Source organism: Pongo pygmaeus, chromosome 1 (assembly GCF_028885625.2).
Source record: "Pongo pygmaeus isolate AG05252 chromosome 1, NHGRI_mPonPyg2-v2.0_pri, whole genome shotgun sequence".
NCBI classification, from domain to species: Eukaryota; Metazoa; Chordata; class Mammalia; order Primates; family Hominidae; genus Pongo; species Pongo pygmaeus.
Genome location: NC_072373.2, coordinates 95351402 through 95367738, shown reverse-complemented (window position 1 = coordinate 95367738; position 16337 = coordinate 95351402). Strand labels below are relative to the sequence as shown.

The 16337-nt window shown below is 60.6% G+C and overlaps 1 protein-coding gene across 11 annotated transcripts; it reads left to right on the top strand.

The window, feature by feature from the left end:
* On the top strand, nucleotides 1-16337 carry ZBTB7B (zinc finger and BTB domain containing 7B). Of its 11 annotated transcripts, none has more exons than XM_063650689.1 (5): nucleotides 1-45; nucleotides 682-782; nucleotides 8080-8219; nucleotides 12475-13634; nucleotides 14029-16337. In XM_063650689.1, the coding sequence occupies exons 4-5, from the start codon at nucleotides 12481-12483 to the stop codon at nucleotides 14492-14494; spliced, it is 1620 nt and encodes a 539-aa protein (XP_063506759.1). In that variant the 5' UTR covers nucleotides 1-45; nucleotides 682-782; nucleotides 8080-8219; nucleotides 12475-12480; the 3' UTR covers nucleotides 14495-16337. The 11 variants fall into 11 exon arrangements, with proteins under 11 accessions (XP_063506759.1, XP_054315929.1, XP_054315988.1 ...); XM_054459954.2 differs by lacking the exon at nucleotides 1-45 and adding an exon at nucleotides 460-526; XM_054460013.2 differs by lacking the exons at nucleotides 1-45; nucleotides 8080-8219 and adding exons at nucleotides 485-509; nucleotides 11834-11912.

Genomic DNA, 16337 nt, shown 5'->3' with positions numbered 1-16337 from the left:
CGCCCCCTCCCTGGACGAACGCAAGGCGAGACCTACGGGAGATGAGTGGGTATTCAGGCCAATGAGCGGACAGGGCGGTGGCGTGCAGGGGGCGGGCAGAGCAGCAGCAAAGGGCTGGATGGGGGCCGGGGGCGGAGTTTGAGTTAAGGTGGACTGAGAGAGATAGGGGCAGGAGAAAGGGGGGGGAAAGAGGGACCGCGGCAGGTGAAGGGAGACAGAGAGAAAGAAGGAGGGAAAGGAGGAGGGTGGGAAAGGCTAGAAGAGCTAAGTAAGAGTTCGGAGAAGGGGGCAAAAAAGGAGGGAGGGACCCATCTGCGCTCTGCAGGGACTGGCTGGACGAAGGGGTTGAAGTTTATGTCCTTATTGGGCGGAGGGAGGGGGCCTGGGGGGGCGGGTGAAAAACCAGGAAGTGACAGAGGGTGTTGCTAAGTGTTGGGGGGGGAGTTTGGGGGGTGGCAGGGGCGGGGGGAGGGAGGGGAGGGATGGGGGGAAAGCAAGCTGGAGGACAGGTGAGACAGCAGGACAGGTGAGGCGGGCCCTGGGGGGGGGCGGGTGGGAGCCAGGTTAATGTACGGCTCTTGGCGGCCGAGGGGGGGCGGGCGGCAGGAGGAGGCAGAGGGCGGCGGAGGAGGAGCCCCCCAGCAGCGAGCGGCGAGCAACTGACCGCGGCCTTCTGACCAGGACCGGAGCAGGGCCCCAAGCCCCCGGGCCTGGTGGGGGACGCGCTTCTTCCCACACCCTGAGCCTCAGCAGCTCCAGCCAGCGGACCCGACGGCTGAGAGGTGAGTGTACCCCACTTTTCTCTCCTGGCTCAGGGTTCACTAGGCTCGAGACTACTGCAGTGTCCTTCGTCCGTCCTGTAAGTGGGACCCCCACATACACACGCATGCATATCACATTCCCACCACTCCCCTTCCCTGTGCTTTCCCAACACCCCGGGTCTCTGGAATTGGTTTTAACTGGGAGGAAAGACAGAGAAGGAACTGCGGATGCCCCCCAACCGTAGGCGGAGGGTCCCCAGAAAGTTTATCTGCACTTCTGGGATCAGACAGACAGGCGGCTTCGGGATGGAGAGGGGGTGAGGCGACGCTGAGCGTTCCCCCAGTCTCCTTCGTGACTTTAGGGGGAGACCCCAGACCGGACCGAGTTGAGGGAGTGGAAACGCTGACGGACTCTAACTAGGACAACGCGCACCCCCCCACCCTGCGCCCCCTGGCGCGGTGGGTTGGCCCCAGGCCAGTTGCATGGGGGTTGGGGGGGCGCAGGAGGAGCCGCGGCTTGGGGGAAAGTTACCGGCTGGACTATTCGGTTTCTTGCGCTTCCAGAGCCGCGCTCTCTCCAGTGGTGGTGGGGCTCAGCAACAACCTCTGAACCGACATAGAACGACCGCTCTCTTCCCTGTCCCTCAATCCCACTCCCTTCCTTCAGGCTCCAGTCCTGCCGCTACCTTTTCCACGCCAGCTCATGCCCCCTGAACCCGAGAGCGAGGGCGGGTGACTAGGAAGAATTCTCCTACCTACTACCCGTCCCCCCACCGGCGCCGGCGCACCTGCCCCAGCCCAGAGTGGGGGTCGCTACTGTGTTGTAGAACCTACAGAGTGCGCCTGGCAGAAGGCTGCCATTCAAAGGGGTGGGGGGCGCTGCTTTTAATTTCCAGCTTTCTCTCCCTCCTCCCACCCCATCCCAAGTAAGAGAGCGACGTGTCCCGGCCAGAGCGAGGTGGGGGCGGGAGTGGGGGGGCGGCGTGGGCAGCGGGTTGTGCCCGGACACGTGCCTGCCCAGGCGCCCCGGCCCTGCTGGTGTTTAGAGAGAGGGCGGGTCCCCTGCCCCCCGCCCCGCACAACCCCCACGTATCAAAGGGCGGCTGAGACGTGGTGAGACCTCGGGGCGCCCTGGGGGGCGGGGGGGGGGGAGCCTGGGTCCGGAGCAGGGGAGGGGCAGAGGCGCCGGTGCTAGCTGACCCACAGGAAACGAGTGCTGCTGACCTAGTTTGGGACACCGGAAGTGGGTGCTGGGGAGAGGGGGAGACCGGCAGGCTGTCCTGGCTTCCGGGCCAGGTGGAGGGTGTTCTTGAATTGACCCCCGCCCGAATGCCTTGGAGACCCCTAGCTGCAGCCGAGAATGGGAATGAGTCAGCGCAGCTATTCCCCCTTCCCCCAACTTATTCCTGGAGGAGGGAGACCGATTATCAGGGGCGGGGGAACCAGATTGGGCTGTGAGGGGTTAAACCAGGATGGGAACTGTCTGTTCCCTAAGGGAGTATGTGTGAGTGTGGGGATGAGGCCTGGAGGATTATGGGGTTGCCTCCTGCTGCCCCACACACACCAACTGGTTTGGTCACCCCTGCACCCGCCTGGCACTGCTGGGAGAGCTGGCATGGAGTGGACATCAGGTTGGGGAGGAGAGAGTGGGCATAAGGAGTGTTGTGCTGCGCTAGAGAGGGACATATTTGTGACTATGTCTGGGTGATAGTTAGTGTTCCTCCTTAGTGGTAACTGGGGAGAAGGGCAGGGGGCTCCCCCTGGAGCAGCTGATGAAACAAGGAGAAATCTCTGTCAGTGCCTCAGTCCCTGGCCCCCGGGACCCCAGCTCCCCCAGTGTGCCTCTGTTACATGGTTGCTGTGGGCACAACACAACCTGCTGGCACCCCCAGACACTGTCCCCTCCCTTGGGTACCACACACCCCCAGCCTTGGCACAGGGGTCAAAAAGGGGTTAATACCACCAGAATGGGGCTCTGGGGAAGAAAGAAGGCAGTGCCCACTAGGCTCAGGTGTCAAGGAGACAGGCTTGCTGTAATGGGACTCTCATCACTACTCAGCTCTGGCTGATGTAGACCCCAGTGTCTGGAAGACAGGTGCTGTCCCCTTCTTCCCCATGGTGCCCCCTGGCACCCAGGGCCCCCAGCTCCTCCTTGGCCTAGTGCCTGCCCAGGGAGGGCGCGGCGGGCAGCGGGGGCTGGGCTAACAATGCACCATCAGGCCCTTTGTGTGCCTGCACTTGGCACCCTGGGGAAGGGTGGGGGAGGGGGCCCAGCAGGCATGGGGGGCGGAGCGCTCTGGGGTGGGGACAGTGAAGGCTGGGGGAGAGAAGCAAATGAAAGCAGGTGGGGAGGAAAGGGAAGTAGGTCAGATAGGGTGCCAGCCCCCCATTCCAAGCCAAGGCTGAGAGAACCAGCCCCTGATCCTATGGCTGCCTGGATGGCATCAGACTGAGGGACAGCCTAGGACTGCGCATTTGGGGTCAGAAGTCACTGCCCAGGGGACTGCTCAGATGGAGGAGATTTGGCCTGGTACTGCCCCCTTCTTAATGGCTGAGAGACCCAATTCTTCTGGCCCAAGACCAAGGCCCCAAGATGAGTAGTGAATGGGCTCCAGGCAGGGCACTGCCCTCTGACAGAAGCCTCTGGGCCTGCTGCGGGGCTTCCTGCCTCTGCCCCGCTTGGCTCCCTGACCTTCCTGAGAGTTAAGACTGCCCTGACACCAGGCCTTAGGGCCTATGCCTGTTTTGGCCTAGGGCGGGAGAGAACAGTGGGGGAGGAAGGTGGGGACAGGCAGATGGATAGGACCCTGGCATGGGGTGTGCCCGCCCTGGCCTCTTCCCCCTCCTTGTGCTGAGTAAACTCGTGAGTAAACTTGACGTTTTGCCCGGACAGTTTGAAGTTGCCTCGCTGCCCCCTCCCCCCAACTCTTGCCAACACAGAAGCGGCCAGGCGCCCAGGCGGGCCCGGGGGACTGGGAGGAAGGGGATAGAGCTGCTGTCATCCACCATCAAGTGTTTGGTGGGGTGGGGACAAGAAAGACCCCCACACCCAGCCAGGCCTAGATCTTGGCAAGAATCTTGGCTGGGGCCTGCCAGCATCTGTCCCAGAGCCTTGGGGAGCCCAGGAAATGTGGCTTCGAAGCAGGTCCTCTGCCCACTTCTGACCTCCACCTCTACTAGGGAAAGGCACCCAGCTACCACCTGGCCCCCTGAGTTGCCATCTTTAATATTCACTGGCACAGGGACAAAGCTACCTTTAACAAATTCCCCAGGGAGACCAGAGAGGGCTGCCCTCTTCATCCTGTCCCACAGTTTGGGATGGACATCTTAGCCCTCTCTTCCCTGAGGCCTCCAGATGCCATGGTTCTGCTCTGGAGGATAGCATTCTCATTTGCCAGCACTTGCCCTGACCACACCTGGGCCTAACCCCACATATACCTCTACCATATTCACCATCAGGCCTAGCCCTGATCTCCCCAAACCCCTTCCTTTGCCTGCTATCTTCCCCAGAACCAGGTCAGCCTTCAGAGCTTCCCAGTCAGCAAATACCTGTGCCAGATTCAAGGGTCGAAGGTGCCCCAGGCAAAAGAGGGCTGATGGCAGGCAAATGAAACAGTGATCCCCCATAAATATATCAATTTGCTATCTTTTGACATCACTGATTCCTCTTCTTCCTCCCAGGCCAACAGAATGACATGGGGAAATGCCATCCCAGTCCCTGACAGGCCTCAGAGTGGGGCTCCCCCAGGCCCTTACTTTCGACCTCATGTCTCTGGCTTCAGTTTCCTTCCTGTTTCCACCGTCCCCCCAACTCCTCCCCACCCATATGCCCCTTTCAACAGACATCCTCTCCTCCTTCCTTCCTCCTTTCCTCCCCCTTTGCTTGGGAGCAGGGGTCCTCTTTCCTCCACCATGGACATCCTAGCCTTTTACCTCTTCTTAAACCTAGCCCCCTTGGAGATTCATGACCAAGTCATCTGCCCTTCCCACCCATCAGCAAGGCTCTGGGGAAGAGGAGAACCCAGAGCTTCTCAAGGGGGGACTACAACTCCCAAGGTACATACAAAGCAATTGTGGTGCACACTGGGAGTTGTAGTCCTTGAGCTCTCAATTTGGCTGAGTCTGGAAGTGTTTCTGGATGAGGGTGAAAGCCAGAACTGGGATGGGTTGGAATGTGGGTACCCTCTGCATCCCCCCACTTTATTCTTGCTATCGCATTGCCATGGGATGCCGTGTACCTATGACTGACATTCATCTCCCTTGCTGAGACATGCTACCCGTCCTCACCTTAGGGCCCCACCCAAAAGATGCCCACACCCTGCCCTGCTGCCCCTGGCAGGGGTGAAACAGAGGGGCCCCATGAACTCCCTCCCTGCCCCCTGCCCTCTAGGCTGGTTCCCTCCCTTTATGGGGATCAAAGGGCAGAGAGCAGCCCCACCCCACTCCCTCGCAGGCTGCAGGCACTAGGGCTCTCAGGAATTGCAGGGACTTTGGTGCCCAAGCAAATGCTTGGGCAGGGGCAATGCCGGGAGGTTGGCACCTGGTGGTAGGGAGAGACACTGGCCCCCACCCTGGGGTGTGGAGCCTTCATTAACTGCTCACAGGGCTGTCCATTGCCTCCTAGGCTCTCTCTGTGTAGGCCCTGACCAGTGTGCTACCCCTTGAGGAGGTGGCTGGAGAACAGGGTCTTAGGCCTTATCTGTAGGGCCTAGGGGCCTGGGCCCGTCTGGCTGGCACCAAGGCACAGGGTGACCCTCCCCCACCTCAGGCCCACAGTTGGCATGGGGTGCTGGGAGCAGGGGGGTAGGAGAGAGAGGAGGGCAGGACTGCCAGCATCCTGGTGGGTAGGTGCCAACCGGGCCGGGAGCTGGTGAGGGGCAGCAGGCCAGCGGCATTGAGCCAGCAGCTGTTGGGGGAAAGGGGAGGGGATACTTTAGGGGGCATTTCTATGGTACCCCCAAGCCTAGCAGGACTTGGGATGGCCTAGTGTCTGGGGGACACTAGGGCACCCCTCATTCCAGGAATAAGGGACCCCAGGAGTTAAGTGAAACTTGGTGGCCCATCCATGTCTGGGCTCAGAGCTCTCCTGAGTTGCCCCTCGGGCCCAGGCGGGTCCCACCCAACCGGCCAGGGTGGCAGCAGCTTGCGCAAGGGGTGGGGCTAGGCGCTTCCCAGCAGATGCCCCCTCCCGGCTCCTTCCTCTTTCGGTGCCCACAGCTCCCCCAATCTGTCTATCCCCCTCAGGCCAGCTCTGTTCCCCCTGATCACCCTGGCTATTGGGGGCTGGCATGAGTGCTGCCCCCTGGCCTGGTTGGCAGGGGTTGGCACCCGGGCGAGGAACTGTGGTATGTGAGTGGGTTTGGGGTGAGGCTATGGGGAGGGCGGGGTGCCGCCTTGCCCAGCCCCTGAGGGCCCCAGCCCAGTACAGGGTAGGGAGAATTTGACCAGCTCCCAGGGGGACTGAGGAGCCTGCTGGGGTCTAGAGGGCTTCCTTGTGGTCCTCATCCCACATACTCTGAGGGGCTGGGTCCCAGGCACCTGTCACCCCTGGCACTGACTGTCCAGGGTTCCCCTCCTCCCTCTTCTGGCCACTGCCGCCTCTGTCCCCTCCCCTCCCTTCTTCCTTCTCCTGGTCCCACCTCCAGTAGCCTCTCCCATTGCTCCTCCTCATCTCTGTCCTCCTGGACTGTCCCAGCTCCTACCTTTCCTACCCCTCACCTTTTTCCTCTTTTAGGACTGAGTAAGGACAGGAGTGGGTGGGTTCTGCTGGGGCTTCAGGCACCACAGGCAGAGACTCTGGGCCCTCTCCCACGCCGCCAGCCCTCCGGTAACCCCTCCCTCCAAGCTGGGGGGAGGGGGGACAGCACCCAGAGGGTTAAGGCTGTAGGGGGGAGGGGCTGGGCCAGGTCGTGGGCGGCCCCTTTGAAGGAGGGAGCTGGAGCGGGGAACAGCCACCCTACCTCCCCCCAAGCCTGGCCCTCCCCCACCTGTCCCAACCTGCTGCCCCCAGGGGCCAGGAGGAGTTGCCGCCAGGCCCCTCAGCGTTCAGGTGAGTAGGCCCTGCTCTGGCTTGGGAGATCAGGCCCCAGGGGGGCTTGGAGGCCTAGAATTAGCCAAGGGTCAGAGGACTGAAAAACAGGCCAGGAAGAGGGTACCCAGACTTCACAAGAGAGTTTAGGGAACTGAGGGCTTGAGAAGCGGGAATGTGGGGAGGCTTCAGTGTTTAAGGGAACCCGAGCAGATCAGGAGAGGCAGAAGAGGGGCCTATAGGGACTGAGTGATTGCTGGGCCAGGCCAGGAGGCTGGACAGGCTGGCAGAGAGCCGGGCTCCGGAGATCGGGCTGGGGTGTCCTCTGGGGCTGGGGGGCTCAGGTTTCTGCCGGCGGCTTGGCGGGTGTGGGGTTACCAGCCAGCTCGGTTACCCAGCCGGAGACACTAGGCTGGGGGGGAGGGGGTGGGCACAGGGCAGACCCTGGCACCTTGTGCGGTCTCCTCAGGCCCTAAGGGGAGCTGGCACTGTCCAGGCAGACCCTGCTGAGAATCCTGATGGCCAGAGTCTGTCCAAGTGGACAATTGCCTGGTCCAGGGTGGGCACCCTCCGGGGAAAGTCCAGCAGCTCCAGGGCTGGAAACTCTGACGGGCAGAGAGGCACAGGTTGTCCCCCCACCCCCACCCCACATCCGCTCTCGCTGCAAACCCCCCTCCACCACTCATTCTCCCCAACTGGCTCCCAAATTGTGGTCCCCTGCTTCATCCAAAAGTGGGGCGTGGGTGCCCTAAACTCAACCATCTTTTGGCAAGACCAGGCATTGGAAGGCAGGCCTGGTCCCTGATTTAATTCCTCTGCGGCTCTCCACCCCTCACATGCCTGGGGAGAAGGGAATGGATGCTTGGAGCAGGGGGCCAATGGAGAAAGTGGAGAAGTTTGAGCAAGAGACAACCAAGGGGAAGAGAAAGGAGAGGCAGGGACAGTTCCTGGGAGGAGGCCTAGGGACACTGTTGTGGTGGAGAGGGTGCGGAGTTCGGGAGGGCTGAAGGAAGGAAAGCAAAGGGTGGACTTGCGGGGGGAAGACAAGGGTCGGAGGAGGCAATGAGGGGAAGAACCAGGAGGCCAAGAGAGGGGCAAGAGTGAGGGCTGGATGATGGCAGGGAATACCCAAAGGTGGCGGCGCGAAGGCTGAGAGAGTTGCCCCCATTCCTTCCTCCGCCATCTTTTATCTCCCTCATATTTCCCTTGATGGGGACTAAGGGGCTATGGGCAAGGGCTGGTGTCATGGAAAGAAAATGTAGGGAAGCATTAAGGTCTCCCTCATTTCAGGAGCCCCAGAACCAGGACTGGGGGATTTGGAGCTGGGCAGAGACTTAACCCCCACAGCACCGGGAAGCAGCCAACTCCCCTCGCCTCCTTCCCCCTTCGTGGCTTGCGGTCTCTCTTCCCCGCCTCGGCCCCCAGGAAGTGTGAGTGCTGGGGGTGGTGAGGTTAGGAGGGGGAAGCGTCATATGGGGGATGGGGAAGGCATGCACAAGCTTGGAGGGGCTGGGGTGGGGAGAGAAGGGCTCCATAAATGTCAGAGCATCCCTGGGCAGAGAACCTCTTCTTTGAAGCCCTTCTAGTCCTCATGTGAGAAGAGGCTCAGCCCCTTTACCTTCCCTCCCCAACTGGGCAATCCAGATGGCTGCAGCTCCTGGGCCCCAGAGGCCTTGGGAAGCGATGGGGGAAGCTGGAGAACAAGGATTCCTGGGTCCCTTAGGACTTTGGACTGGCTGTCCAATTTCCCCACCCCTCTGGTCCAGACACAGGCCAAAGCCATGGCTTCGTGCAAACTTAGCTCCAAAAAAACAGGAAGAGAACCTGAGGCTGGAGTTGGGGTGGGGGGTGGAGGGAGAAAGGAGACAGAAGTAAGGGGGAGGGGTGGCCAGCCAAGGCACCAGGAGCGTTGGGAAGAGCCTCAGGTCTCTCCATCATCCCTGGCAGGAAGATGTTACAGCCTGGTTCTCATCCTCCCTCACCCCAAGCTGCTGCTCCTGGAGAAGCCTGGCCAGGCCCCTCTCAGGCTCCCTGGCAGAGCCTAGAGGTAGGGGCCTTGGAACCTGGGGAGGGGGGGCTCTGTGTGCCTGTGTCCCAGGCCTATATCTATTTTCTCCGCTGCTAATCCTGGTTCCGCCTGCTGCCCCCCACACTAAGCCTCACTCCCCTAATCCCCAGGGTGGGGGAAAGGGGGGCCAGCTTTACTCAGCTGCCCTGTTCAGGGCCTGCTATCCCTGCCCTTCGGCTGGCTCAAGCCAGCAGTGTTGGCCCTAGTGGCCCCCAGCCCTGCACTGGACCCTGCCTGAGGTCAGCACCTGGCAAGAGTTCCCATCTCCCTTTTCTTTCCAAGACCAGGCCAGTGGCCTCCACCTTTTGGTTTCTTGGTGCTGGACATACCCTGCCAGGTGCCCTTGAGCACTGAAGGGTAGGTGATAGGCACTCCCACCTTTACCCCCTCCCAACTTTCTCACCCTGAAGTCTTCCCCCAACCAAAGATAGGGCAGGCTTGACTCAGGGCCCAGTTTCAAGAGAGCTGCCCACCGGCTTGGCCGGTCTAGCAGGCCTGACAGTGAGGGGAGCCTGGGGGGGTGGCGGGAAAGAGGGGAGTGATGGGGTGGGGCCCCCAGTTCTTCCCCCTACCAGGCAAACAGACCAAACAGACCTTGCCCGGTTCCCTGGCACAGCTGCACCCCCAGCCACCACACACGCCCATGCCCACAAGGTCTTAGCAAGAGGGGGCATGCCAGACTGGGTGGGGATGGGCCGCCTTCATGGGGCGTCAGGGGACTGGGCCCTCTGGGATGCAGAGGTGGGAAAGGTGCCCAAGGTAGGGTGGGCACCCTGGCACCAGAGCCCTACCCTGGCAGAAAGAAGGGGGAGGCCTTTGCCCCACCCATCCCTCCCAGATGATGGGTCTAGGAGGGCCCCTTGGCCTGGTTGGCACCACCATAGCTCCAGGTGGCACCTATATTGGCATGGGTGCTAGAGCCCTGGGTAAGGGTTAGGGGAGTTTCCCAGAAGCTAGAGAAGCTTATGAACACCCTCTCCTTCCCACACATGTCCTCTGCCTCTCCCCCTCTTTCATTGCTACCTCTTGGCCATGGGCATTGGATTTGGGCCTAAGGAGTTAAACACCCACCCTTGCCCAATCCCTGTGTGAGTTGCGTGGTGAACGAGCCTGAGCCTGTGACCTGACAGTGAGGTCAGCCAATCAGCGCCCCCACCACACCAAGTTGCCACGGAGACCGGCCCTGGGGTGGGAGAAAGGAGGCGGGCTTAGCGGCGGGAATGGGTGGGGTGGGCAGGGAAGGAGGGAGAGGGATGGGGTGAGCCACGTGCCTGCCAGTGCCCAGCTCCCAGCCAATGGACAGCGAGGACAGCCCCACCCATCCCCCTTAGGAGGGACAGGATCCACTTGGGCCCAGGAGGGTGCCTACTGCTGCTTAAGTAGCTGCAGCCACTGTTGCTGCTGCTCCTCCTGCTGCTGCTGCTGCCCACCTGGTTTTTGTTTGTTCCCAAGTCTGGGGGCCATTTGCCACTTGTACCATTTGTAAAGTACAGGCAGGAGGATTAAAGGGAGCAGGGAGAGCTCCCAGATGGCTTGGTTCCTAGGGAGAGAAGTGGTTTGCGGACTTAAGGTGGGAACAGGTGAGCTATCTAAGGGTGCCTAGATGTGGCTTACAAGCAAAGAAGGACATGCGGGTGCTGCTCACCCAAGGTTTCTGTGCAGGAGCCCTGGCCTTGCAATGAAGAGGGCAGGCAGGGAGGCAGACACAGAGAATGCAGTTCTTGTGTCCTAAAGAGGAAATTTGTGGCTTGACTCCCCCATTCACCCCCCCCACCCCCCAAAAAAAACCTTTCCCCATCAATGGCCAGGTCTGAACAGCTGCTGGAGTGGCAGAGGGGACACTGACAAAATGGTAGTGGGACTTGCCCTAGGGATCATCTGGGCTAGTCTTTAATATTACATATGAGGAACAGGCCTCCTCAGGAAAGGAAGTGACTTGTCCAAAGTCATGTAGCTAGTAGTAGCCTGGTTCCCTCAGGGTGATTTGAGGGAGGGAGGCAGACCAGTCCCCAAGTAGTTTTCTTAACAGAGGCCATCTGTATAGTGGAATCTGACCCCAGGCTAGGCCAAGGCCAGAACATTTATCGAATCCCCACTGCATATCAGGCATTGTGCCATATTTGGTCTCATTTAACCCTCACCACAACCCTAGGAGTCAGGTGGAATTATCCTATGTTACAGACGAGGAAGGCAGCTCAGAGATTAAATCACTTGTTTAACGTCGTGGAGCTAACTGGTGGCAGAGACAAGATTCAAACTCAAGCCTGGCTGACTCCAGAGCCCAGCTCTTTCCAGGCCCCAGCACTGTCTCCAGTTGCTCCAGACCCACAAAATGTCAGGGCTGAAGGGCTGAGCCATTGGGGCCACTACTTCCACCCCCTCCTTGCACAACCGAGGAAATGGAAGCACAGAGAGAAATGACTTTCCCAAGGTCATTCAGCAAGACAGTAGCAGAGCCAGGATTTAAAGCAGGTCTCACCCACTTCCAGGCCCCAACCCCTGCTGACACCTCTGCCAGCCTTGGTGCTCTGCACCCACCTCCTGGCTGCTCTGCACCCACCTCCTGTGGCTGGGCCTTGGAGGGTAAAGGATAGAGAGCCGGACCAAGGCCCTCTGGAGACGGGGCTCTCCTGGAATAGGGAGGGAGGGGTGGCAGTAGCTGAGGGGGAGGTGGGGGGTGGGACTGGAACTTGGCCTATTGGCAGTGGGGGAGGGGGCGGGGGCGATGCTTATCTGTGCGGGGCAGGAAGCACCCGCGCCAGCCAGTGACACCCCAGCAAAGGGTGGTTGCTCCTTGGCCCCATGGGGGAGGGGAGGATGTGGGGGGAGGGATGCTGGGAGCTGTGTTTCCCGTTTGGCCTGGAGAAGCGGGGGATCTAGAAGGGGAGATGAACTTTTGGTAGCCAGGGGAGGGGCACAAGGAGGAAGAGGATGATGCTTGGAAGCTGCCTTCTCTTGTTTGCGTATGTTTTACAGTGTCCTAACCACTTTGGAGAGCGATAACTTGAGTTAAAGCACCTGTCTGTGCCTGGCCTCCAGCAGATCTTGGTCCAGTGTGAGTCTGAACTCTCTCATTGGCCTCTCCCCAAGTTATGAGGAGGTTCCATTACAAAGACTGTTACCTCGCTTTTCAAATGACTGAGGCCAGCTGCCAGTACCACCCCTGGTCCTTCAGCCAATTCTTTATGAAGCCTGAACTGGGACCCAGACATCCTATCTCCCAGTCCACTGCTCCTTCCAAAGAGATGGGGAATGGGGCAGGTGACATAGATGGACCTCTATGAAAGGGCCAGAAAGGCAGGGCTCCTGCTGCCACAGAGGCAGAGTACAATAGTATAGTGGTTAGGAACAAGGACCGGGCCCACTGCCTGAGTTTGAACACTGTTCTGCACTTAACTTGGAAAATCACTTCACCTGTCTGAACCTCAGTTTCCTTGTCTGTGAAACAGATGATGATCATACTTCAGAGGGTTCTGGAAGATGAAATGAGTGTAAAGTACTCAGAAGGGTGACTGGCATACAGTCATCCCTCAATAAGTATTGGCTAAAGTTGGTCCTCTTTCCCCAGACCCCTATGGGCTGAGCGCTCTTAATCTCCCCTCTACTTGACTCTGCAGGAGAAGATGGGGAGCCCCGAGGATGATCTGATTGGGATTCCATTCCCGGACCACAGCAGTGAGCTCCTGAGCTGCCTCAATGAGCAGCGCCAGCTGGGCCACCTATGTGACCTCACCATCCGGACGCAGGGCCTTGAATACCGCACCCACAGGGCTGTGCTAGCTGCCTGTAGCCACTACTTCAAGAAGCTTTTCACTGAGGGTGGTGGCGGAGCTGTCATGGGGGCCGGGGGCAGCGGGACGGCCGCTGGGGGAGCAGGGGCCGGAGTGTGTGAGCTGGACTTTGTAGGGCCAGAGGCACTAGGCGCCCTCCTTGAATTTGCCTATACAGCCACACTGACCACCAGCAGCGCCAACATGCCAGCTGTGCTCCAGGCTGCCCGCCTGCTGGAGATCCCGTGTGTCATCGCTGCTTGCATGGAGATTCTGCAGGGCAGTGGGCTAGAAGCTCCCAGCCCGGACGAGGATGACTGTGAGCGAGCCCGCCAGTATCTGGAGGCCTTTGCCACAGCCACGGCCTCTGGAGTTCCCAATGGTGAAGACAGTCCTCCACAGGTGCCCCTCCCACCACCTCCGCCACCGCCACCTCGGCCTGTTGCCCGCCGCAGCCGCAAGCCCCGGAAAGCTTTCCTGCAAACCAAGGGGGCCAGAGCAAACCACCTAGTCCCTGAGGTGGCCACAGTGCCTGCCCATCCTTTGACCTATGAGGAGGAGGAGGTGGCGGGCAGAGTGGGCAGCAGTGGGGGCAGTGGGCTGGGGGACAGCTACAGCCCTCCCACAGGAACTGCCTCCCCTCCTGAGGGGCCCCAGAGCTACGAACCCTATGAGGGTGAGGAAGAAGAAGAGGAGCTGGTATATCCCCCAGCCTATGGGCTGGCGCAGGGTGGTGGGCCCCCGCTGTCCCCAGAGGAGCTGGGCTCAGATGAGGATGCCATCGATCCTGACCTGATGGCCTACCTAAGCTCCCTGCACCAGGACAACCTGGCACCAGGCCTGGACAGCCAAGACAAGCTGGTGCGCAAACGCCGCTCCCAGATGCCTCAGGAGTGCCCTGTCTGCCACAAGATCATCCATGGGGCAGGCAAACTGCCTCGCCACATGAGGACCCACACAGGCGAGAAGCCCTTTGCCTGCGAGGTCTGCGGTGTTCGATTCACCCGGTGAGCAGCAAGTGGGGAAGGGCCCGGCAGGGGCCATGGGTAGGGGACAGGGTGGGAGGAGATGGGGAAGAAGTTAGGAGACCCGAGGTGGAGGTAGGTGGTCCTGGAGGGACTGGGGCATGGGTGGGTTACTGGAGTGAGGCGAGCAGAAGAAAACAAGCCAGGAGGGGGTGGGTCTGGAGCATGCCCCAGGAGGGCAGTGCTGGAAGCAGAGGAGTGGATAATGACAAGGCCTAGTTAAGCTAGAGGCAAGCCAGCAGGGTATCTCCTGGGGCAGTAGTGGGGTAACAAATGGTGAGGGACAGGGATGGGACAAGTCCAGGGTGGTATGACCAGGAGGAGCCAGGGATCCCATCCTGAATACCTCCCTGCCCCTCACCCCTGCCTGTGCCAGGAACGACAAGCTGAAGATCCACATGCGGAAGCACACGGGAGAGCGCCCCTACTCATGCCCGCACTGCCCAGCCCGCTTCCTGCACAGCTACGACCTCAAGAACCACATGCACCTGCACACGGGGGACCGGCCCTATGAGTGCCACCTGTGCCATAAGGCTTTCGCCAAGGAGGACCACCTGCAGCGCCACCTCAAAGGCCAGAACTGCCTGGAGGTGCGCACCCGACGGCGCCGCAAGGACGATGCACCACCCCACTACCCGCCACCCTCTACCGCTGCTGCATCCCCCGCTGGCCTCGACCTCTCCAATGGCCACCTGGACACCTTCCGCCTCTCTCTAGCTCGATTCTGGGAGCAGTCAGCCCCCACTGGGCCCCCGGTCTCTACCCCGGGGCCCCCTGATGATGAGGAGGAGGAAGGGGCACCCACCACACCCCAGGCTGAAGGTGCCATGGAGTCCTCTTAAAGAGGGACGAGGGCCAGACTGAAGCAGCACAAGGCCGGGGACACCCATGCCAAGCAGTGGGAGCACGCAGGACAGACACAGCAGGGGTCTGGGGCACGGAGCCTTGCTGGCATCAGCATCAGCCCTTCCTCCCAGAGCCCTCATTCCAATTCCAAGCTAAGAAGGTATTGGGGCAGAGGCTCCCCAAATTGGGGTGATCCCCCAAGGAGTGATACATATATTGTGTATATATTTACAGCTGTATTGTAAAAGTGGGGTCCCTGTCCCCAGCTGCTCCTGGGGAGTAGAAGCAATAATGTATTTCTGATTTGTGGGTCCCACTTCGGCTATGCGGGTTTCTAGGGGGTGGGGGCTTGGGACCAAAGCCTTGCCCTGCCCCTATGCCCCTTGGGGGTTTTGGCTGTGTAAGGGGGTGAAGGACTGCCCCTCCCTTCCGAGACCCCTCCTTCCTGGTTTCTGTTCCTTTTTCCTGGCAGTGAATTATGCAAAGGGGGCCGGCAAAGGAAGGGTAGGTGGGGGAAAGCCAGGTGGAAGCTTGAAAGACTGGGGGGACTGGGCCTGTAAGGAAGGAGCCATCCCAGTCCCCCTCCGCCCTGCTCCCGGCGCTGAGTCATGGGGTCGTGGAGAAGGGGGCGGGGTGGCCTGATTGGCTCGCCCGCCCCTGGGGGCAGTGGAGGGGGCCCCGCCCAGCTAGGGGAGCCGCTCCGCTCCGTTCCACTCCCCTCCCTGTCCCTCCCTCCCCGCGGCCCTGGGCAGGGAATGTCTTGTTCCCGCCGCTCCCTCCCCGGGGCCAGAGGGCAGGGCGGGCCAGGCGGCGTCCTACCCTCTTCTCCTCCTCCCCATCTCCTCCCCGCCCAGGTGCGAGCCGGAGCCGCAGCCACCGCTGCCCCTGACTCACGCCGCCCCCGGGCTGGCGCAGCGAAGGGTGTGGGACAGGGTAAGGGGTTGGAAGAGCCTTGTGGAGAGCGGGCGAGCCGGCGCCATCTGGCGGCCATGCTCTGAGTGGGCGAGCGCCCCCCGCGGCCACTGGAGCGAGCTGTCTTCACGCTCCTCATCCACCCCAGCTGGTGAGCGGCGCCCCCTTGCCAAGGCAGTGGGCACGGAACTTCTCGCTTGGCCGCAGGGAAAGGGGCTGCGGACCTGTGGGAAAGTGATCCCCTTCCCAGATCCTTGCCAGCCGGGCTTCTTGTCAGGCAGGGGAGAATAATCCCCTCACTCTTCTCTTAGGATTGAATCCACCCCCATTCTGTACATAGCCTTTTCTGTTGGTCTTGTTGAAATCTAGTTTCAGATTTTTAACTACCCAATTCTGCTGGGGGTGGGGGATACCCCCCCTTCCTCGCTGGGTGCTGGACCCCTTTTGCAGCCTGGGCTCTGCCTTGCACTATTTCCCCTTCCTGGCCTGACGGCTCCTCCCCCTCCTTAAAAGGGGCAGGTTCAGGGGCTCGGTGCTCTTCCTCCCTTCCATGCACCCCCATGCCCATTTGCACAGCTGCCCAGGTACCCCTAACAGTGGGGAGGGGTCACAGGGAGGGGGTAGCGGGACCAGTCCCTGTATCTATTTAAAAAGTGATGATGTAATATATTGGGGTGGCGGGGAGATCGGGTTGTCCTGGGCCTCATCTTAGCATTTCAGGTGATGAGGGGAGCCCAGGGCTGGGGAGACCTGGGGCCCAGCCCCAGAGAGTGGGGACAATGTGGCCTCCCTTCTCCCTACTTTCGGCTTTCCCAGTCAGTGCCTTAGGGGGAGAGGCACTCCCCCCCTCCTGTTCCCTTCCCCCCATCCCAACTCCCCCACCTCGGGTGTAAGCGACAGGAAGAAATAATAATAATTTAAGATTCA